The 23,766-nt window shown below is 51.6% G+C and overlaps 1 protein-coding gene across 1 annotated transcript in view; it reads left to right on the top strand.

The window, feature by feature from the left end:
* The window catches only part of LOC118778813 (plexin-A1-like), a 199,495-nt gene that overhangs the window by 155,104 nt on the left and 20,625 nt on the right, over positions 1-23,766 (top strand). The window contains exons 12-21 of the mRNA XM_036530554.1: positions 1,781-1,971; positions 7,634-7,785; positions 8,695-8,815; positions 9,287-9,423; positions 12,203-12,370; positions 15,312-15,405; positions 16,010-16,246; positions 17,930-18,073; positions 19,833-20,067; positions 23,525-23,667. Coding sequence (XP_036386447.1) covers positions 1,781-1,971; positions 7,634-7,785; positions 8,695-8,815; positions 9,287-9,423; positions 12,203-12,370; positions 15,312-15,405; positions 16,010-16,246; positions 17,930-18,073; positions 19,833-20,067; positions 23,525-23,667 — 1,622 coding nt within the window. The remainder of the gene's footprint in view (positions 1-1,780; positions 1,972-7,633; positions 7,786-8,694; positions 8,816-9,286; positions 9,424-12,202; positions 12,371-15,311; positions 15,406-16,009; positions 16,247-17,929; positions 18,074-19,832; positions 20,068-23,524; positions 23,668-23,766) is intronic.

Raw genomic sequence — 23,766 nt, 5'->3', positions numbered from 1 at the left:
TAAGTGGCCGATTTGTACAAGCGTGAGAGAAGCTGTATGAGCTGCCCTGGATGCAGGTGCCAGCCAGCTGCTAACGGTAAATGCTAACAGTAAGGAATGAAGCTGAAAGAAAGGGCCTTCCCTGGTACCCCTGCGTTTCAGAGGAAGGGGGAGGGTCAAGGAGCAGCCGTTTGGAGCAGAAACTCAGTAAGCACAGCTGGGATGTGGTGCATGGTGGTCTCTTCTGGTCTCCTGTGCTAGCGTGCTGTTCAGATGTAAATCGCTGTGTTTCAGCTGAGCGATGCTTTACAGTCCTGGGAGGATGTGCTGCTGTGTGCGGCCTCTGGGCTGCAACTGATCTGAGACCTGTGAGTCTGCAGACCCCTCAACCCCTCCCAACCTCCCCTGCACCTCCTCCCCCGAATCTCACCCCCAACCTCCCTCTCAGCCCTACCCTCAACCCCAACCCCCCCCACCCCGTCTACCTCCCCCCCGAAACCACCTCCCCCACCAACTTCCCCCAAAAACCCTCCCCTTCAACCCCCCCTCTCTCCGAGATCTCCCCAGGACATCTGTCCCTGCCAGCCCTCTAAAAGGGGGACGTTATTCCGCTGTAGCGGGGGAAATGTTAGCGTAATTAAATCGTTAATTTACTGCAGTTTAATTAGCGCGGGGTTACTTTTAAGCCTAACTGTGACAGAAAGGATTAGAGGCGGGCCCCGGCCTGACGCAAACACTCTCTCCTCTGAAGTCCCGCGGCCATCCCGAATCCGCTCCCCGCACTACCCCCCCCCCACCCCCCACCCCCCCCGCCGCCTGCACTGCTGTCTTATCTCCATTATGTTAAAACTGACTGCTTCTGTATGGGGTCTTTTTGTGATGATAGTATTAATTTTAGGGTTCAGCCTGTTGCCAGTGAAGCTGCAGTGTATAGCCTACACTTTACATCACATTACATTCATTTAGCAGATGCTCTTATTCTGAGCGCCCAACAGTGCGAAAGAACAGAAGTGTATCCAATGAACTTGAGTGAGCGACAGAGTCAGGCCAGGCTAGCACTCCCAGACCAGTGAGTGTGAGCCTAACACCATTCAAGCACTACCACAAGTTAACCTGTGCTAACCTGAAACTAGACAGCCTAGAAAACTAAGGGAAGTCAAGTACACAGAGCAGCATCCATCACCCAGTGTCGTCCACAGTGAGATGCAGGCTGTTTCACTGCTCTGTCATGGGAAACACACTTTCATCTTTGTTCCACGCTTTCTCTCCCAGAGCTCAACACTGAAGGGAGCTGGACTCCATATACTGCCATTACCTGACTTTCCCTCTCTCTCTCTCACTCTCCCTCTCTCTCTCTCTCCCTCTCTCACTCTCCCTCTCTCTCACTCTCCCTCTCACTCTCTCTCTCTCTCTCTCTCTCTCTCTCTCTCTCTCTCTCCCTCTCACTCTCCCTCTCTCACTCTCTCTCTCCCTCTCTCTCTCTCTCTCTCTCTCTCCCTCTCCCTGTTCTTCTCTCTCTCTCTCTCCCTCTCTCTCCCTCTCTCTCTCCCTCTCTCTCCCTCTCTCTCTCCCTCTCTCTCTCTCTCTCTCTCCCTCTCTCCCTCTCTCTCTTTCTTGCTCTTTCTCTCCCTCTCCCTTTCTCTCCCTCTCCCTCTCCCTCTCTCTCTCTCTCCCTCTCTCTCTCCCTCCCTCTCTCTCTGTCTCTCTCCCTCTCTCTCTCCCTCCCTCTCTCTCTCTCTCTCTCTCTCTCTCTCTCTCTCTCTCTCCTCTCTCTCCCTCTCTTTTTCCCCCCCCGCTGCAGCTCACCTGTATAAGTGCTACGCCCTGCGGGACAGCTGTGGGATGTGTCTGAAGGCCGACCCGAGGTTCGAGTGCGGCTGGTGTGTGCAGGAGAAGAAGTGCTCTCTGCGGCAGGAGTGCGCCCCGCCCGAGAGCAGCTGGATGCACGCCACCACTGGGAACAGCCGCTGCACGCACCCCAAAATCACCAAGGTGAGGCGGGGCGGGGCGGGGCAGGGAGGGAGGGGGAAGGAACAGCTGCTGCACGCACCCCAAAATCACCAAGGTGAGGCGGGGCGGGGCGGGGCAGGGAGGGAGGGGGAAGGAACAGCCGCTGCACGCACCCCAAAATCACCAAGGTGAGGCGCTGTGGAGCACAAGGAGCTTAGCAGGGTGGCTCCTAAATTAATCTAAAAAAACAGTAATGAAAATTATTATACAGTTAATGTGCTTTCTTTTATTGGCTGCCTTCCTAGTATGGTATACCTTCATACTTTGTCAGTACCTTCTCAGTTTTTATTTGTTTTCATAGCCTTTTTCTGAGGTAGGCCCATGAAGCCTCACACGCCATGTAGCTGTGGGGAATGTTTTCCTGCATGTCAAAGCTGTGTACAGAGCTCGTAGGTGCTCTCACAGACTGTCATCTGGCAGTGAGAACCCGGTGACACAACCCGGTTTCAGTGTGCACACACCGCTTAAAAAATGAACAAATAAAAAAAAGACAGTGCCACATCTCCGGAGGCTGAAATTGCATAGCGTGTCCCCGCCCTAGCTCTGGTGTGTGTTGGGGAAATTGGGTCGCTGTACGCTGTCGTTTCATGCGAGGGGTGTCTTATTTACGCGCTCCCGTCACAGGACCGTGCGACGCCCTCCTCCCGCTGCGTCGGCCGATTCTGCCGTTCGCGCCGAGTGCCTCTGTGTTCCTCCGTTAATTGAATATTGCTCCATCTGTCTCACAGCTTTCTCTGAATAAATTTCACCCCCATCCTCCTCCTCCTACCCCCATTTCGTCAGATTTCACTCTTTGTTCTCTCACTCTCTCCTGCTCCTTTTGTCTGCGGTTGCTTCTGTGTGGCACACTTTATTAGCGAGTGGATTAACCAGTAATTTCATTTGGAAGGGAGTATTTAGCCGGGATTTTCCAGCTCTTATTTAACCGCGAGTGCAGTGAGACCCTTAATTCTTCAGAAATATGTCCTCCTTTTTTATGCCTTCACTGTTAACTTGATGTCGAGTGTCGCACTGGAGAGCCAGATGTTCTTCGACTGACATGTCTACTTCCCAGTGAAAAGTATTCCTTCTGGACTCTCCATTTTGTTAGCACAGTTAGATGGCAGCAAAGAAACAAAGAATTACCCTTCCCCTGAATGAGGAAACAGAATTATCCTTCCCCTGCATAGTACCATAGCTGCTGGGAGCCATGCTGTAGAGGTTGCATGTCACTGAACAGATTCATGTGTGGCTTTGGTCCTGAAGGGCCTCGGTTTTGTGACCCCCCCCCTCCCCCTCCCCACTTTTAACCTGATAGCACTTGCAGAAGTAGGGGTGGGTGCTAAATTGCTGCAGCAAAGATCATTATTGGTTGCAGACCAAGGTAAACAGCCTGCAGACTATGTGCAGAATGGGGCTTGAGGAGGTCTTTACTGGCGAGAGCTACAGGATTGGCGTGCTGCAACCGTCCAGGGTCACGCAAGGATGTGATCGACTCAGAGGAATACCTGCCCTGGCAGTGTGTCCCGGTACGACCTCGGCCCTAAACTTTCAGCTAATCAATAAGACGGTTTCAGAGTAGGACGGAGTGAGGCAGAACAGCCCGGAGCAGTCTTTTGAAGTCCTCAGGCACGGTCATACCCCCTGACTCCTGCTGCTGGTAGTGCTGCATCTCTCTCTGTCTCTCTCTCTCTCTCTCTCTCACTTGCTCCCTCTCTCTCTCTCTCTCTCTCTCTCTCTCTCTCTCTCTCTCTCTCTCTCTCTCTCTCTCTCTCTCTCTCTCTCTCTCTCTCTCTCTGTCTCTCTCTCTCTCTCTCTCTCTGTCTCCCTCTCTTTCTCCCTCTCTTCTAGGGAATTAATTTTAAGCATCTACAAGTGTATGAATGTAAAATAATTAAAGTAATAAGTTATAATGAAAGAAAATGAGTGTCATAAAGAGACCCCCCCCCAGGTGTACATCTTGAGGGGAAGTGATTGGTAGATGCGGACACAGTATGTGGGTTAATATTGTCAGTGGACATCGCTGCTGTGCTGTTTCAGCGCCTCAATCAGGATAAAAATGGAAGGAGCAAGCTGTCAAGGTTAGTGTTTCCCTGGCCCCTGTGCAGCTGCTCTCTCCCCCTTCTCTCTCTGGGAACATGGAGTCACATCTGAGAGGACCCCTCTGAAACCAATTAAAGGCCAGCTCATTCTTTCCTCTTCGGTGCCGCTCTTTGCGAAAAGGCCAACGATTTCGCTGCCAGGTCCTGTTCCCTCTAGTCTTGTTTAGCTGCAGTTCCTGTTCTTGAGCTCTGAGATCAAGCGCACACACACAGATGTGTGTACAGACAGGCACACACACATGCACACACGAACACACTCATCCAGGGATACAAGCATGGACACAGACACACACACGACACCTGCATTCACACACAAGCACAGACACACACACACTCTCTCAACAAGTCATCATCCTCATCAGAGTGAAATATTCCATCTGTCCAATTATACATCCCCTGTTCTGTGAAATATTGACAAAAGGTCCTTGAATAATGCATGCAGGAGTGTGTGTGTGTGTGTGTGTGAGTGTGTGACCTTGTGAGCTGCATCCCAAGACAAACGGAAGCAACAGTGCACAATCCAAGCCCAAGGTCTCCTCCCACCGCGGTGACCAGACAACAGCATGACCAACGCAATGACTCTGTCCAGCCCCAGCACCGGCCTCTCCCCTGGAGATGAAGAGTCTTTCCTTTCGTATTACTCTTCTTCTCCTCCTCCTCCTCACTGCTAACAGCCCGCTTAGTCAGGCTGGAGGGGAGACTCCAGCACAGGAGTGTGAAACTCATAACAGGAGCAAACAGAGTAATGGAAGAAGCCTGAGTGGAATTCATACCTCAGTTTCAGAGCGGTGTGGGGACTGTGCAGAGTATACCGGGGGAGACATGACTTGCTGCTTATTGTCCACAGAACAGGTAGAAATGCACCAGTGCAGAAGATGACCTGTAGGGTATAAAAGAGCAACACAACTGGCTTTGACACTCACTGAGGCATTGCGCCACATTCAGTCACACTGATGGTGCAAAGGAAGGGGGCTTCAGCTCTTGCATCAGTTTACTGGTGTTTTGATGCGTGAGCCTTAAGCATCGGAGTAGTTTGCGTTACATGGCTGTGTCATGGCCATCATTAGTGTGTGTGTACCATGTGCCTAATAAATGCATTCGCAGAGCACCATTCAGTTTAGAGAGTCACAGACCGTGTGTTTGTCTCGTCTGACAAAAGCATTGTGGCGCAGCGGTGTTTTTCGCTGCGCTCTGTTAGTGTCTGTCCTGAGGGTTCAGCTGCGTTTGGGGCAGAGAATCACGCTTTACAACCATCGTAAATAAACGGCGAGAACCTCTGCGACTTCTCCAGATGCCTCAGGGCTACGATTTCTGTCAGAAGTGGCAGAGGAAACGTTACAATTTTCGAGAAAGGGCCGCGGCAGGTTGGGCTTTCAGCAGCGGCTGTGGAAGATCGCTGTAACAGAAGGCCGCGGCCTAGTTTTTCAGGGCTGCGGTTGAAAACGCTCTTACCTTCCCCATCCGGTGCACAGCCCGAGAGGAACAATTTGGATAGAGAGAGAGAGTGCTCAGAGTAGCTGCCAAAATCATTAGTTTTGATTTACCTCACCGTTTCATCTTTATCTTAATCAAAAGGTAAAGCCATTAAAATTGCTCCTGACTAATCACCACTCTGCTCTGGCAAACGCCTTGGAACTCTTAACACCAGATCAGCACATTTCCAGAGTAACCTTTATCCCGAAGCGTTTTGGGCTATGAATACCCAGTGGACAGTTTGCCCCTGCCTTACAATGCAATGTCATTTCAGCGGCTCGCTCAGTTAAGACTGCTGTTTTTGTTCTTTCTTTTGAGTTATGGTGCTTTGGATGGTATCGCATTTAAAAACGCAATGCAAGCAACACAGAAATCCTGCGGTTTTGGCACGAGTGCTCATACGGCTCTCCCTTCTTGAATGATTCTGAGACTGGATTGGTGGGCGGGGCCTCCGGCCCTGTGTGGGTGGGAGGGAACAGCCATCGTAGCCGCGCCTCCCACACTCGCACGTCTCTGCAAGTTATGAAAAATATGTGCGGCGAGGATGAGACTCTGCCAAGAGATGTGGCGGATTAGAAGTCATTAGGCATGCAATGGGAATGCGCAACGCTGTTAGATTTCCACAGCGATTAGTCTTCGCTCCGGGTGCAGGTTTTAACTGGAGCTGTGCAGAGACCCCCTGCCTCTCTGCAGAGACACCCCCCCCCCGAGGTTTTGCTGACGGACCTCTCAGAGCGGTCATGCCATCCCCATTACAGTCCCCTGCTTGTTTTACACCTCATTAAAGAGGGAGATATGTGGAAGCAGCAGCTCCGTAACTCTAACACTTTATGTCACATCCGAATGAAGCTCGTTACATTTCTTGTGTGACTTAATTGTTTTAATTACATGCGCCTCTGAAATTTATTAGCTCACCGTGCAGGAAATCGTGGACAAAAAGGTTGCAGTTACTTAACGGTAATTGAATAGACGCCTCGAGGAACGAGGTATTTTTATCTGCGATCAGGCAACAGTGCTGTGATGCCGCTCGCTCCAGATTCAGCTCTCAGGTGTCCCTACCCCCCCTCCCCCGGCGCGGATTCCCGGGGGGCGGGGGGGGTAACGGAACAAGGGGCGGAGAACAGTGGAACGTGCTCAGCTGTGCACATCTGGAAGGGCCTGCTTTTCCCAGCATGCCTTTGTTCAGTGTTCCGCTTGGGGTCGTGACCCCACGGGGGGCGTGCGGCGGTGTCTCTGCTGGCTGTGATTGCAGTGGGAGCGGTTACATTGATATTAAAAGCTTGGCAATTTGGCGCTGCCAGCGGGGGGCCCGTTTTGGGGGATGTATGGGTGGGGGGGGGGGATAGACAGGAGGAGATGCAGCTGGACATCAGCAGGGCTGAATGAAAAGGAGTAGCCGGGGGCGGTGGAATTAGGCGTAATTATGGCTTGATTGCAGTCGCCGTCCCCGCGCCGCGCCGAGCATCGGTCACAATGTCCGCTTTGTCACGACGCACCTGTCGCTTTATGGGGAGTAATTCCGCCGAACGCTGTTATCATCGTTATGCTTCTGAATTAAGGCGGGCCCTGCCAGGCCTCCCCCTCTCCGCGCCCAGGGCCTGCTCTCTCTGGGTGAAACGGAAGGTTCTGGATCACAGTGTGATGGTGGGGGTGATTGTGTGGAGGTTACTATACATACCAGCCCTCCCTTGTCTGCTCCAGACCCCCTCTCTCTGGGGGCTGTGTGTACCCTGTCTCTCAGTGGTGGTGGTTTTATTAAAAACCCCCCTGTGAAGGTCCATGCCTGTAACAGCTTCTCTGTACTCCCGGATGGCCAGCGATGAGCACTTCAGTGCTGCTGCCTTATTTGTTTGACAGTCTCTGCCCTGCCACGGTTTAAGCTGTATTACATGACCTGTTGAGCATCATGTACGTGGCTAATTGCTTCACTGACCGCATTTGTATTTGTTTATTTTTTAAGCCTACTGAATGTGATTATCTGCAGAAGCAGCAGGCGTGGATACGTGCATGTCCAGGAGCAGTTTTCCCTCGGGGACAGTGAGGTTTATTCCGCTCCGCTCTCTCTCTCTCTCTCTCTCTCTGCACGGCAGCTGTTTCCCGAGACCGGCCCCAGGCAGGGCGGCACCAAGCTGACCATCAGCGGGGAGAACCTCGGCCTGCAGTTCCGGGACATCCAGACCGGAGTGCGTCTGGGGAAGGTCCTCTGCCACCCCCTGGAGGAGGAGTACATCAGCGCTGAGCAGTGAGTGTGTCTCCTCACGTCTCCTCCTCCTCCTCCTCCTCCTCCTCCTGGTTCCCCTCTTACTCACAGGGACTGCGGAAATGGATCCTCTCCAATGATCATCTCCACCTTCAGCTGCTATTTCATTCTAATTTATCCCACAGCCACATAAAGATTATACATCTTTGTGACAGTGTTATGGTGTAAATTGACCTTTGAATCGTCTGCCCTCTCTGATTGTGGCCCACCTGGATACCCAGGGGTGGTGGTGAATGAAAAGGCATATGCTGAACATGACATCAGTCTGTGGGAGTGTGCAGGCGGCCTCCCTGCTGGGAGGGTGAGGGCGGGGGGAGTGTGTAACTCAGAGCTGGAGCAGGGAGGTCATGGAAGGAATGGGAGCTCATCTGATTAATCAAACGCTCACATTCGGAGCACCCTGTACCCGCCTGCACCCACGCTTGTTCTCAAACCCCTGCCCCCACCCACACCCCAGTCTTTACCCGTGACCCCACCCTCTAATTAGCAGTCTGATGGGCTTCCGTAGAGTGGGTCGCCGGGTCGAGCCCCTCCCGAGACCGGGCCACTGTGACGCTTGTCATCTTCCTTAATCATCTTTTAAACGATTTGCATTCGCTTAGCCAAAGCCTGAGGCCATCTTACGATTTTACACCACCTCAAAGTGATTTCATGTGGTGGGAGGCAACTTAGGTGGAGTGAGCGAGAAAAAACCTACAGGGTGACCAACAGCAGTGTCCCTCCTACGCCTGACCGCGCAGACTCTGTGTCCTGATCCCTTCTGTACCCTTCTGTACCTCTCTACTACCCCTGTACTTGCGTAACAACGCTGGCTTCACACAGACGTACTCCGCTGTTGAGCTGTCCTGTCCTAACCCCCCCCCTGCCCCCCCCCCCGCCGCCCCCCCACAGGATTGTGTGCCAGCTGGCCGATGCCACGGGGTACCGTGTCCAGGAGGCGCATGTGGAGGTGTGTGTGCGCGACTGCTTAGCGGACTACAGAGCCATCTCGCCCAGGGCCTTCACCTTTGTGGTAAGCAGGGGAGGGCAGCAGGTGGCCGGTGTAAGGCTGCAGGGCTACAGGCTTATTGAGCTGAATACTAAACTCCACTGCACCTAATGTTTTTTATGAGTAGACTTACAAGTGAAGAACTATATGTGCGTGTGTGTATCCCTGTGTGTTCTGATTTAAGCTTTCTGCGCTAAGCAGTACCAAGGCATTGTTTGTTTCCTTTCTTTAGTTGCGTATTTTGTGGATAAATTAGCATTTTTTTTTAAATGCCTTCATTCAAGTCCGCATGGTGTAGTCTGTGTGGTTTCCGTGTAAATTAATCCGAGGATCCTGATTTGCTCAGCTCTAATATCTAAACGTTTACTTGTTCATGGTGCTACGTGTTTTCAATGTGTTATGTGATTCTCCCATTTTGAGTCAGTTCATCGTAGGTATTATGCTAACATGTTGTACTGACACGATTTTCAACACCCCACCCCCCAACCCCTCCAGACCCCGTACTTCACGCGTGTGCAGCCCTCCCGCGGCCCTCTCTCGGGGGGCACCCGGATCACCATCGAGGGGAGCCATCTAAACGCCGGCAGCGCGGTGGCCATCAACATCGGCCTGCACCCCTGCCACTTCGAGAGGTGAGTCCCAGCATGCACCGCTGCCGTCCTGTGCCCCGCCTCTGCCCGACTCCCTGCCTAAACGCTTCTGCTGAAGGGCCTCGCAGCACCGGAGTGCTTCTTTGGTACGGAAGCGTGAACATGGGCAAATGCTTGGATAATCCCTTTGGTGGCCACCTGTGGTTAGTCAGAAACATTGGGCTGGTACCTTTCAGGATAATGAAATGACTAGCCACAACACACTGGGTAACGTTTATCAAGTATTAGCAATTCACCAGCATAAAACGATGGAGTTGTGCTGTTTTGTGATTCATCATATTATAGCATAGCATTGCAATAATGTGCCGAGCTTGTCAGTCATTTCTCAGTTCCTCCTCTGAAAATATGTGTAAGCCACTCTTTGGTCTGTGCTAGACAGGTCAGTTTCCTGTTATGAATTAACCTTGCATTAACCAATCAATAACCTTGTATTGAAAGAACATAGTTGTGAATACATAGAACATAGTTGCCCTTTAGGCTGTAATTGTAAAAATCTGATAGTACTGCATCCTCAAACAGACCTTGCTCTCAGCTGAGAACTGTCTCATTGTGGAACTGTACACACCCTGTCCCCGTACTGTCGCTGTACCTACTGTATGCACTTTTGTAAGTCGCTTTGGATAAAAGCGTCTGCTAAATAAATAAATGTAAAATGTAAATGTAAATGAATACCCCGCTCTCAGAACCCCAGGCCCCTCCCCCTCTTCTCTTGGTGATGAGCTCTGATTGGCTGGTGGTGTCCTAAGGACTGGAAGCTCATTAAAGCGCAGGGTGGTTGAGTGAAGGGCCTTTATGCCCGTTGCAGATGGATCTCTCGAATGCGGGCACTTTGCCTCGGTGCCAGGCTCCTGACTGGAGGGCCACCAGAGAGATCGCCATCCCACTCGTTCTCCGCAGCGGAGTGCTGCACTGGGCCCCTGCCAGCGCTGTAATTTGTCAAACAACGCTTTTTGTTCCCAAATCCTGTTCTGCTCGGAAGGAAAGCGTTGGCTCCGCTTCTCAGGGCAACTTTGTTTTTTGCTCTTTTTTTCCAATCATTATCGAATCTATCTAACAAACGCAAGGCTGCAGTAATCCTATGCAAGAGAGGAACCAGCACAGGAAAAAAAAAAAAAAAAAAAATCAGTCTGACTGTTTCAGCTCTCGGCCAGATTTGTGGTTACTGATGGTGAACATTTTATGTGTGCGCTAGGTGAAAACGTAGTACAGTGCTCTGTTAGGTTAGTGTGTGTGTGTCTGTCTGTGTGTGTGTCTGAGTGTGAGTGTGAGTGTGTGTGTGTCTCTGTGTGTGTGTCTGCATGTCTGCGTGCGTGCGCACGTGTGTGTGTTTGTGTGTGTGAGAAAGAGAGAGACGGACCGAGAGCTACATAGAGAGAGATGGTAGCTCTAAGGTAAAATTCTGATGGTGTTTTGGAGGGAAGCCTTTGGTGGCTGGGTGTATTTATTATGCTGTGCAGCGGGGCATATTAAAAGTATATTCAAAGTTAACCTTTCATCAGTGCATCGGAACAGGGCACTGTTTCTTCATCCTCAGGCGGCCGCGTACTGGGACGTGTTCCAGAGCGGCGATCGCCAACCGGCTTTTATCCACGGACATGTCCGACCGCTGTTGCTTTTGAAATAACCTGGCTGCTTTATGAAAAATGTATCGTTTATGTATATAAAAAAAAAAAGAAGTCGGCGGCTTATCTTCTCCTCCGCTCCCTTTCTCTCACTCTCTCCCTCGCTCTCCTCGTTCTTTGTGTTTGTGTGTGACAACCACCTTGTCAAAATATGTGTGGTCCTCTGGGGGGTTTCGGCGGTGAGTGTTTGTGAGCGGGGGTTCCCATGGCAACGCGGCGAGAGGAGAGTTGGTGAAGGCGCGGCACGCTCACCTTCTGCGGGAACCTGCAGACGCGGGCGCAGGAAATGCAGCCTGCGAGATGAAATGCTTTTCCTGTTTACGCCTCTCTGAAGCTTTCGAAGCTTTGTGGGATTGAGAGCTGAATCGCACCAGTTGGTGGGCTGGATGAAATGATTTGTGTGGGGGGGGGTTCTGATAGAGCCCGTGGGTTGCTGGAGCCAAGGGACCACTGCACTTTGCTGTGGTGGGAGATTGGACCACTCAAAGTGTTGTCTGAAGGGACAAGTATTCATTATATATATGTTACATTACGTTTTACTGTCATTTAGCAGACGCTCTTATCCAGAGTGACTTACAAATGTTACAATTTTATATGTTGTTCATTTACACAGCTGGATATTTACTGAGGCAGCTCTGGGTTAAGTACCTTGCCCAAGGGTACAGCAGCAGTACCCGGTGGGGGATCAAACCAGCAGCCTTTCGGTTATGAACCCTGTGCCTCATCACTATGCTACACTGCCACCCCTGTATACTGATAAATATTCATATGCGGTATATCATATATTCCACCTATAAAAATTTTAAAGAAAAATTGACATACTGAATTGAAAATATGTATATGTGTATAATGAGAAAGAAAGAGGTGAAATTAAAATGAAAGGTGGAGCTGGATGAGAACCTCTGACCTGTGCGGTTCTGCAGCCTGGGTCCCTGCGGCCCGGTTCCCTGCGGCCCGGTTCCCTGCGGCCCGGGTCCCGGCGGCCCGGGTCCCGGCGGCCCGGTTCCCTGCGGCCCGGGTCCCCGCGGCCCGGTTCCCCGCCGCCCGGGTCCCCGCGGCCCGGTTCCCTGCGGCCGCAGTCTGCGTATTCTGCTGTTGAGATGTCCACATGTTGAGAGAGCCTGTCTGTGTTCTGTCAGGCGCTCTGCCAAGGAGATCGTGTGCGTGACGCCGGCGGGTCAGAACCCGGGGGGCACGCCCGTCATGGTGGACATTAACTGGGCCGAGCTGAGGAACCCGGAGGTCAAGTTCAACTACACCGAGGACCCCACCATCCTGAAGATCGACCCGGACTGGAGTATCGCCAGGTAAACGCCAGCTGTCTCTAAAACTCACCTGCTCTGTGCTGTGCGCGTCACATTCATTACATTACATTATTATACTATATTACATTATTGTCATTTAGCAGACACTCCTATCCAGAGTGACTTACACAGGTTATAGTTTTACATGCTGTTCATTTATACAGCTGGATGTTTACTGAGACAATACTGAATTGAGTACCTTGGCCAAGGGTACAGCCACAGTGTCCCAGTGGGGAATTGAACCAGCAACCTTGTGGTCCTCCTCCTTAATATAATGCTACACTGCCGCTCCGGTTTCAGACTGCTTTGATGCAAACACGATCACCCCGTAGCTTCCTCTCTCCGAAAACGCTGCTCCAGCCCCCAGCCCCCCCCCAACCTCTGCACTGCGTTATCGAAGACAAGCTAGCTTTGCGCTAGTCAGCTTTAGTTAGGTTTGCTAGCTAATGTTATGACACACATTAGTTTATGTTATCTAGCATAACCTGCAATGGCTCCCCAGTGGCATGTTATCCATTTATACAGCTGGATATTTATTGAGGCAATTATGGGCTAAATACCTTGTCCAAGGGTGCAGCAGACTGTCTCCTGGGATACGGGGATTCGTGGACAGCCCCTGGCTCTCAGACCATGGTTACCCCCCCCCCCCCAACAGGCTGAAGGACAGTGCTCTCAGCCCCCGACCCTGAAGGACCCTAATGTGGGCCTTCGCTCCAGACAGACACTTAAGCACCTGAATCAAACGATCGTCGTCCTGATTGAGCCGATAACCTCCCCCCAGTCCCGAGCGTGTCGGAGGCTTTGAAGAGAGCTGGAAGGACCCGTCACGGCCTCGACGGCCCCGGGGCCGAGTGGCCCTCGTCTGAAGGACGGGCGAGGGGCCGCACTCAAAAGGAGAAGGAGGTCAGACAAGCGGGCGAGGCAAGAGTTTTCAGAGCGGGAGGCGAGGATTATTGTGGCATTAAATACGTGCGTATAGATCGTGTTCAGGTGAAGGACTCTGACATACCAATGTCTGCGGACCACTCCGTTCTCCTCACCTCTCCCACTCTCTCACTCTTCCTCCCCAGTCAGTGCCTGAGTGCACCCCCCCGTCTGATCTGTGATTGGAGGCGGGGTGAATTCCCAGCTCTGCGTGTGCGCAGAGCAGCTGTGCTCTCCCTCTCTCCCTCTCTAAGACCATCTGCTGAGCTGACTGTTGCTCGGCCATCCCCTGGCAGAGCGCGGGCAGGGGCGGTCTATTCGCGCCGATGGGACAGGCGGCCGGCCGCTCCCCAGAGGAGCCCCTCGCTTTCGGACCCGGCCGCGGGCCCCCTCTGGCCCACGAAAAGAGCCGAAACCGAAACGGCTGGATCCTCTCCGGAGCGGGGGGGGGGGGGGGGGGGTTTGGCCTCTCATGTTCCTGCCCGCACCCCCCACCCCCCCAATTTCTGCACAGCTGAAGCTTTTGTTAATTACTGGGTGCTGGCAGAGCTGAGTGCGGTCCCTGCGCTGGGGCTAATGTGGCCGCCCCTAACGCTACTCATCAGCTTTCAGCCGGAAGGCACCCCACTCCACCGCGACAGCTTGCGCTCTCTGAAGGTTGCGATGCCCATGCCCTGATTGGGGTGTAGCAAATCTGTGTTTTTGGGTGCTGGCGTGCTCCCGCTTCCTGTCTCCATCAGGAAAGCACCCCGCTGTAGGACGTGCATCAGTTGCAACCCCCCCCCCCCCCCCCGTGTGTGAACGTGTTTACTGACAGTGTTTTTCCATGTTGCGTGTAATCAGTGCATGAAAGGGCAAACCAGGACAACGTTTTTTTTTGTTTTTCGTTTGTGTTTTTTTTTCCCCATGTTTGTCCTCTGAAAGAGACAAAAAGCAGGGCTTTTAGCGAACTGTCACCGGGACGTGAATGGAAACTGTCACTGTGATGTGTTCTCATTAGGCTGACAGGTGGCTGAGATCACTGCATAAGAGCCAGAGCCGGCCAGACCCCGCCTCACCCCTCGCTGCTCAACGCAGTCTGACGAGAACAATACAGTTCTGCGTTGTTTCTGCTCCAGATGGTCTCAGTTTAATGGGAACGCGTTCGCTGTGCACTTCCAACCCCGCGACCACCGTGCCTTTCTCTTCAAACTGCGCCGAGGGAGGTTTACAGACCTCAGTAAGAGCGATTAGCCATTAAGGGTTGCGTGGATATCAGGTTCTCAACTCAGTTGGAATCTGAACAGCTTCGTCTGAATTAAGGGGTCAAGACACTTCCTTTGAACGCCAGAAAGGGTCCACTAAAGCTACAGAATTCCGCCAGTCTTTGAAGAGCAGTGGTTTACCTGCTGCTGTCCTTCATTGTCCTTTATTTAGCCACCACTCGTGACAGATAAATAAATAAGCAGGCAGACTCGGCAAGCTCCTTTGAAACCCCCTCCCCCTCCCCTGAGGGTCTGCGCTGACGCAGTGGAAGAGATCCGTGCAGATAGTCGCCACGACTTTTTTTACAGAAGAAAATCCGTTTTGAAAATCCTGTTGGTTACTCTCCAGAGCATTACCTGAGTTTAAAAGGGGGGCCTCAGAGGGAGAAACTGGAGGTAGGAATTCAGCATAAATAATATTAACAGCTGTGGAGTCTGTCAAATGAACGGACATCAAAGCCGGCTCGTAGCCCTGCACACTTGCAGCGGATTGGACACGGAGCAGGACAGGGACTTTGGATTTGAGCTCAAATTTCAGCTGTTTTTTTTTTTTTTTTACACAATATTTCTGTGCTGAATGGTCCTCTGCTTTAATATGTTTACTGTAAGTCCTTATTACTGCTGTAAATTCTCCTGGCCATTTTGTTATTGTGGAAATATTTGAGTTTAGAGTTCCTGAGTGAAGTGCGGATTCCTGCGTGTATCTCGGAGTGCAGTCTGGGCTTCAGTCCGTGCTTTGTGTCATTGACCGATTTTTTTCCAATCTCCTCCCACAGTGGCGGAACCCTGCTGACCATCACCGGCACCAACCTGGCCACGATCAAGGAGCCCAAGATGCAGGCCAAGTACGGTTCTGGAAGATCCGTCAACGTGAGTACCAGCCCGAGCCGGCCTGCCCAGTCGGGCTGAGACACGCAGACGTGGGCCCGCCAGTCAGCAAACCCGAGGCCTGTTTGCGTTTTCCAGTGACTCTGACTCCCCTTCCGGCAGTTTAACCTTTGAAATGTCAACCGGCAATAAAGCGAAGCCGGCAAACCTGTCCGCACCTAGCACCACAGGGCCTGGCTAACCTTTCTCCCCGGTCCTCCTACCTGAAGTGAAACATTAGAGTTGGCACTGGCAGATTTTGTTTATTTTTCTTCTCTGTGTCAGTTTTTTTTTCTTCCCCGCAGTTAAATCCATCTGTTGTGCCACCAATAAATGCAGCCTCTCTTGCCTTTTTGAGTTTGGTTTTAAAATGTACCGTGGTGTGACCACTGATATGGTGTGTGATTGTTATCATGCTAGAAGTGGTGACATGCAGAAACCAGATCATGTTTAGTTTGCCCACATATTTAAACATGTCAAGAACATTTATCTGGCAATTTAGGGCATCAGTGAGACGTTGTGTGTGGAGACTGGGGAGATCCTATCAGCTGTGATAGGACCAGCGAGAAGCCTGTATCTCGGCTGAGTTTTATCTCCCTCCCGCCAGAACTGCACGGTGTATAACAACACCATGATGGTGTGCCTGGCGCCCTCGGTGGCCGGCTCGGAGAAGGGCTTCTCGGAGGCGGGGAGCGGGCCGGATGAGATCGGCTTCATCATGGACAACGTGCAGTCGCTGCTGGTGGTGAACGAGAGCTTCAGCTACTACCCCGACCCCGTGTTCGAGCCCCTGAGCCCCACCGGCATCCTGGAGCTCAAGCCCAGCTCCCCGCTCATCCTCAAGGTAGGGACCCCGAGAGGACGAGCGTCGGCACGGGATTGGCTCCCTCTCTCGTGACCTCACCACCTGGAACCAGAGTCATTACCCCCAGGCATAGAATAGATGGTTGCTTCATTCAGTCTGATGTTGGTTCACTTTCCCTTTTCAAAGCTGACATCCTGAGGAGACTCTCGTGTAGGGTATTGGGGGTTTGGATTCACTGCGATAAATATAGAAAATCATTTTGAATTTCAATTTCAAAGTCCAATATCGCACCCCCAGTTTAACCTAAATCTATGTATGCAGTCATATCCTGCCCCTACTTGATTGTCTGGTTCTTTCATGTTGAGGAAAAGCCTGGCATGCTTTCTGCTGTAGGTTCTTTAGCCGTCACACACTCCGCTGATGGAGTGCACACCCTACCACAGCAATGCGGCAGACAGTACTGCAGCACACTGCATTCCAGCAGTCCTCTTTACCAATTAGGATCAGAAAGTGTTTGCTGCCAAATGTTTATTTTTATGAGGAGCGTTTTAAACCTTTGATTGGCGCTATTAAATATTTTCCACTTGATATCTTCTTGCTTTTTCCGTTTCCCCCCCTCTTCTCTCCTTGAACTTCAAAGCTGTAGTAGAAAAAAAAAAATCAGCATGATATTTTATGGCAAATAAAGCCTTTTTTCTCTGAGCCAATTTAGAAAGGGGGGGGGGGAGAAAGCATGACTCCCATTACTCTCCCGTTAAATGAAAAGTGGGTAATGAACCCTCTGATTGCAGGAGCCTCTGCTCGGTTAGCGCAACCTGCACATTAACGGAAAAATAAGAGCGAGAAAAACGCAATCCCACCAAGTAATCTGGGATACATTAGATGTGCATCGAATTTTTCATGCAATTAATTTTTCATGGCGCAAGCCTCCTGGGTAATGCGAAGTGCTGCGGGTTTGAAATGAAGATGTGCGTTCTGAGAGGCTATTTACCCACCTAATTGGATCCCTCGGTCACCAGATTGATTGATGCCTCCCAGTAGTTGAGCGCAGTGATACCAGAACGGATCGGCATATCAAATGCACCGGTCCCCCAGCTTCTCAGAATGCTATTGGCAGATGAGTGCTGAGGACCTACCTGTTAATCCAGTCTGCATTCAAGCGTTCGTCTTGAGGAAGTGGGTCACTGTGGACCAACTCAGCAGTGACACTGTATCTCAACACTATACTAAACTGCCCGTTTTTCTGTATTAACGTTGCCTCTTATTAATCCCTTAGTAATAAACAGATAAAATGAAGAGATTACGACCGCATTTCAGACAGTATGAGTGACCCTCCTGGCTCAGGCTTCAACATATGCATCTAAGAACTGGCGGGTATATCAGAGCTGGCTCCAGCAGCCTACAAGCACTGCGAATTTAGCGGTTAACTCCATCTCTGGATATTCATCTATCAGATTCACACTCTAACAAGATGATTCTCTCTGAAACAAGTAACACTGCACTGGTGACAGCCTTTTAGCCTATTTGTGAGCTTGCACCTTTTGCTAACAAGGAAGAAGAATCTAAGACTGGAATGAGTCACACTTCACCTCACAGTGCAGGAAGCCCCAGGTTATCAGTAATAAGGGAGCAGTGCTGAATTTAAAGCAGACAGAGGTGTTTTAGTGTACCTGTGGAATGGATGTATAGAATGGACGTGTGTGTGCGTGTTTTGCCTTAAAGGGCCGGAACCTGATTCCGTCAGCCCCCGGGAACTCTCGGCTGAACTACACGGTGCTGATCGGAGAGACCCCCTGCGTGCTGACGCTGTCTGAGACCCAGCTGCTGTGTGAGTGGCCCAACCTGACAGGGCAGCACAAAGTCACGGTGGGTCCCCCCTCCCCTCACACCGCTCACCTGCTGAGCCTCACCTGCCCTCACATTGCCTTACCTCACTGCACCTCCGTTGTGACTGATTTTACGTAACACTCATTTCCTGAAGGGCCACATGTGTCCCGGTTTCTCTCCAATGTGCTCTCAGCATTATGAAATGGTTTGAGGCCTTCCACTTCGTTATCAACTGTAGATGCGTGGTGAGCTAATTAATGGAGAAAATTGAGATGAATTTGGTTGTAACAAAGATGAATTAATTGTAACGCAGATGAATTTGGTTATAACACATTAATTGGTTGTAATGCAGATTAATTGGTTGAAACACAGATGAACTGGATGTAATGCAGATTAATTGGTTGTAACAAGGACGAATTGGATGTAACACAGATGAATTGGTTGTCATGCAGATTAATCAGTTGTCATGGTGATTAATTGGTTGTCTTGGTGATTAAGTGGTTGTAACGCAGATTAATTGTTTGTTACACAGTTAAATTGCAACAGACAGATGCGGACCTCCAGGATCTCAGTGTGACATGGTTTCTTTAGCTTGCATTTCACTGCTTGTAATCCTCACATAGTGTATTGTGACACAGATATATACACACACACACACACACATACACACACACTCTCAGCCTCATACACACATATCAAATATTGCAATTTACATAGACAGTGTCCATATTTTAAGGAGAGCTGCTGTTAGAAATTTGTATCTGTATCTGCAGGGACTGCCATAATTTCCCTTTATGGAGGAAGAACAACTGCTGGGCTCATAGGGTCCGATGGTTTCGCAGAGAGGCGGCAATATGTCACACTTTTAAGATGAGAGTATGGGGAAAAACATTATTTTTTAAATATATTCATAGCCATTTCATTCATCTGTCGACGGTGTTAAAAATAGAAGTGTCTCTCGCGTTCCCAAGCCGGCTGCTCTGATTCTGGGAGGCAGCCCGGAGAGCAGTGCACAGCTGTTTATTCTCTCCCTGTATGAGCTGACCTACAATCGGCCGAGCGCGGCGAGGGGCTGTCTCTCCTGTCCCGTCGAAGACGTGGTGGCCCCGTGTGTGGGTGTACCCCCCCCCACCCCCGAGCGCTGGCTGCCAGCTGTGCTCTGGCCCCGGGTTCGGCTGCACCCCTCACCAGGCATTCTGGGAAAGCTGCTTTGTTTCTGCGCGCTCTCTCAGTCAGGGGCACGGACGCCGTTCTCGCTGTTAAAAGCTGAAGAGCTGCATCTGTCACGAATCGAATGAACCCTTCGGCCCGCTGTCATAACGACCCAGCAACACCTCCTCCAACGGGGAGGTGCCTGGGGGTGAAAGGACACCAGCGCCGATCAGAGGCAGAGCTCTTTTGGAGTAGTCGAACCTGTTGTTCACAGCAGAGGCAGCACATATGTGTGACTTTTTTTCTCAGGGGCAGGAGTTTTGGACGAGTGTGTTTGTTACTGCTGATTACTGCAGCTGCGGTTAAGTGTTTCCTGGGTGTCATTCTGTGTGATAAAGAGATGTAAGAGGTGCAAGTGGCTGCTGAGTGGTGTACAGGCCCGACACGCAGTGTGTATGTGCTTGTGTGTGCGTGTATGTAGGGTCCGCACTACAGCATAATGGTAAGGCACAGGGCTTGTAACAGAAAGGTTGCTGGTTCGATTCCCTGCTGAGGCACTGCTACTGGGTGACACATAAAAATTGTAACCTGTGTAAGTCACTCTGGGTAAATGACAGTAATGTAACGTAATTCTTTGTGTGTGCAGATCCGCGCGGGCGGGTTCGAGTACTCCCCCGGCACGCTGCAGATCTACTCGGACAGCCTGCTGACCCTTCCCGCCATCATCGGCATTGGCGGCGGCGGCGGGCTGCTGCTGCTGGTCATCATCGCCGTGCTCATCGCCTACAAGCGCAAGTCGCGGGATGCCGACCGCACGCTCAAGCGGCTGCAGCTGCAGATGGACAACCTGGAGTCCCGCGTGGCGCTGGAGTGCAAGGAAGGTACGCAAACCGCTCACAGCCCCCACACCGCCCTTCCCAACCCTCACACCGCCCTTCCCAACCCCCCACACTCACCCTTCACCCCAACCCCCCCTCCCGCACACCCGCTCACACTCACCCCTCCACAATCACCCCCCCACAACCCCCCCCCCCCCGCCCAGATCTCATTACCCTCCCCCTCTCCCCTTTCCTGCGGCTCTTCCATCCTCCCCTGGTCTTGGCCCAGATTCCATCCTTCTTTGCCTCCGACTCCGACTCCCTCCCCCCTCTTCACCCCCCCGTCCCCCTCCCCCACTGCTGCTTCTCAGACAATGGGGGTAACAAGCACAGCCACTCGTGAGCGGTTGGTCCTGGTCCAGAGGAAGCCTTTGAACGGGGAGGCTTTTTTCCCCTGCGGTTTTTCGGATGCTGGCTCCTCCCATTTTCCCCTGCAGGGCGCTTGTGGCGGGATGATCTACGTCAAAGAAGCCCCCCCCCCCGCAAATCCTCTGTGGAGCTGGCCCTTCACGTGTAATTACCGCTCTGAGCGTAACACTATCGTTTACCAGCCATTCGTCTCAAACGCGCACAACGAGATCTGATTGATCGTGCTAACCTCCTGACAGGTAGAATATCTTAATCCAGGAGCACAAAAAAATTTGAGTTCACATCTCCCTCTGATGCCGTCCTATCGGGGTCCCGCCAGCAGTGTCGTGACCTTGTCGGTCTCCCAGAGCAGGGTGGTCTGTTGCCCTAGTGGGAGCCGGGTAGAGGGACAGAGAGGAAGAGGAAGTCTTTCAGAGAGGTGGATCACAGGAGGGACAGATGAAACCGGAAACTAAAGTGCAGTGGTTCATGCAGCTACTCTTTCTGTGATTGTGTATATACTTATTTGCGTGCTTTCTCAGCAGATGCTCTCAGCTACGAGGGCTTGCTGTTACTGTTGAAGATTCAAACGCGCATATGAGGCAACATACGATAATTATGATCTTGTACGCCGAGGTGTACAAGGCGTGTGTGCAGACAGAGCAGGAAGGGATATGCAGGCTGGCATTTGTTCTCAGTCGGCTGTGACACCTGAGAGGGGACAGAAAAGCACCCCCCGAACGCTCTGCATGGGTACCTGCCCCCCCCCCCCCCCGTGCCTTCGGGAACAGACCCTTTCGGGTTGGGAAAGCTGCAGGCACAGTCTGAGCAGCTGGGAAGGACGGGGGGAAAACGGTACATTTGGAGCCAGTCGATCCGAGCCTTGAGTTTCCACAGCCTGAGCTGTCAATAAGCACAGAACCCCGGCCAGACAAGCAAACTTACAGGCCTAATGGCCATCCCATACAAAACAGTATTATGTGATGAACGTATTTTAGAGAATACATTTTTTAGCTCAATATACGTAAAGTATTTAAATCATCAATTATTACAGTTGCGGTAATTTCTTCTTTGCATTCATATTTGTTTAATGTATGTGCGAAAAATCTTGGACTGAAAAGCATATTTCTCAGGATGTGAAAATATATTCCATTTCTGTGTGGGAAAAGAGCTGCTCGCTGAACTGGACTGGTTTCAGATATTGGGCCAATCTCTGTTTTTACCTTGGAACGGAAACATCCGGCCATTCCCTATGCCTGGGGTGAGGGGTTTGGGATTGGGCAGATAGAAGGCTCATAGGGCCAGGCGTCTCACTCTTGGTCCACCAGCTCTGGAGGACGAGATGGAGGGAATTATGGGTATTCAGTTCTGTTGCCATGACATTTCACCTACTTAGGACACTGCTCTGCTTTGCTGTCCAGGTTGAACCATCCTGTCACTCAAGAATAACTGCTGAAATAAGCTCAGATGTTTGTTTGAGACATTGCCTACATTTAAAAAAAAAAAAAAACAAAACAAACAGAAGTTCCTGGCTGCCTGCTCCCTAGTGGCCGCTGCTGGTAACTGCAGCCGGGCAATGGAGCGCTAACACTTCTATTATTAATGAATTTCTCAAGCAGGCGATTATGTGAGGAGGGAGCGGGCTCTTCTCTTTGAAATGAAAGCGAATAAATGAGACAAACTGCAGTGTTAATAGATTAATAATTCCTACATGAATGAGAGCGATGAAAGGAGAAATGAAGGCTCTTGGAGTGAATCCATGTAGGTTATTCAAACAGGCCAGCATGCGGCATGCCTGGGGGTAAAGGAGGAGAGAGGGAGATCAGAGTCTTCACTCACTGCTGTCTGCGCATAGCGCTCCCTGTAGCTGGGGCCAGAACACAGGGCCTCCAACAGCATGCTCCCAGCTCCCACCTCTCAGACGTCACCTCCCACCTCTCACCTCTCACCTCTCACCTCTCACCTCTCAGCTCCCACCTCTCAGCTCTCAGCTCCCACCTCTCACCTCTCACCTCTTACCTCTCACCTCTCACCTCTCACCTCCCAGATCCCAGCTCACAGTCCTCCATGGAGGATCCCAGATCCCTGGGTAAAGCAGGCCTCTGTCTCTGAGTTCCACCCTGTAGTGTGCAGCCAGCTCCAGGTTCCGTGCAGTCCCTCGGCTTTCTGCCGTTTTTTCTGTTTCCTGTCTGATCTCCCCTGTGATCCATTAAATCTGTTTAGCAGATGCTCTCATCCAGACTGGCTTACTTATTACATGTCACCCGTTCATACAGCTGGAGGTTTATTGAAGCAGCTCTGGTTGAGGTGGCAGTGTGGCATAGTGGTAAGGAGCAGGGCTTGTAATCGAAAGGTTGCTGGTTTGATTCCCTGCTGGGGCACTGCTGCTGTACCCTTGGGCAAGGTACTTAACCCAGAGTTGCCTCACTAAATATCCAGCTGTGTAAATGGATAACATGTAAAAACTGTGACCTGTGAAAGTCGCTCTGGGTAAGAGCATCTGCTAAATGACAGTAATGTAATGTAAGGGTAGTTGCTGCCCAACAGTACAGCAGCAGTGGCCTGTGAGGGGAGTGCAGCAGCAGACTTTGGGTCTTTTTGGGTCCGGAGGCCTGCTCCTTCTCACTGTGTCACTCAGCTGCTGTTTTGATTTGGGAGCTCTCACCAGGCCCCTACCGCCCTCTCTCACACCGGTGCGTGGGCGGCATGTGTCTGACAGCGGATGGACACGAGGGCGGTTTGGCCGCCGGCTTCCCCTCTCTCCCTGGCAGCTGATTGGTCTCAGGTGCCCCAGAGTGTCCGGGAGCAGGGGAGCTGTCCAATCACGCATTGCGTCTGACAGTGGATGGACGGCGAGGGCTGTTTGGCTCATGTTAGCCCAGGGACGCTCAGCACGGTCAGCGTGCGGCGAAGTGAGAAAGTTTGTGTGTCTCCTGACCGCCAGCGTTCACGGTCAGCGTGCAGTGAATTGAGAAAGTTTGTGTGTCTCCTGACCGCCAGCGTTCACAGTCAGCGCGCAGTGAATTGAGAAAGTTTGTGTGTCTCCTGACCGCCAGCGTTCACGATCAGTGCGCAGTGAAGTGAGATAGTTTGTGTGTCTCCTGACCGCCAGCGTTTGCCGAGCTGCAGACCGACATCCACGAGCTGACCCAGGAGCTGGACGGAGCGGGCATCCCCTTCCTGGATTACAGGACCTACGCCATGAGGGTGCTGTTCCCTGGCATCGAGGACCACCCCGTGCTGAAGGAGATGGAGGTACGGGTCAGTACATCACAGCACTGCACAGTCACAAAAACACTGCACAGTTACAGCATTGCAGGAGTGTGGCACATGACATTACAGCATTACAGCACA

Source organism: Megalops cyprinoides, chromosome 6, assembly GCF_013368585.1.
Source record: "Megalops cyprinoides isolate fMegCyp1 chromosome 6, fMegCyp1.pri, whole genome shotgun sequence".
In the NCBI taxonomy this organism is placed as follows: domain Eukaryota; kingdom Metazoa; phylum Chordata; class Actinopteri; order Elopiformes; family Megalopidae; genus Megalops; species Megalops cyprinoides.
Note: the sequence above shows the minus strand (reverse complement) of the source record. Positions and strands in the feature narration are given on the sequence as shown.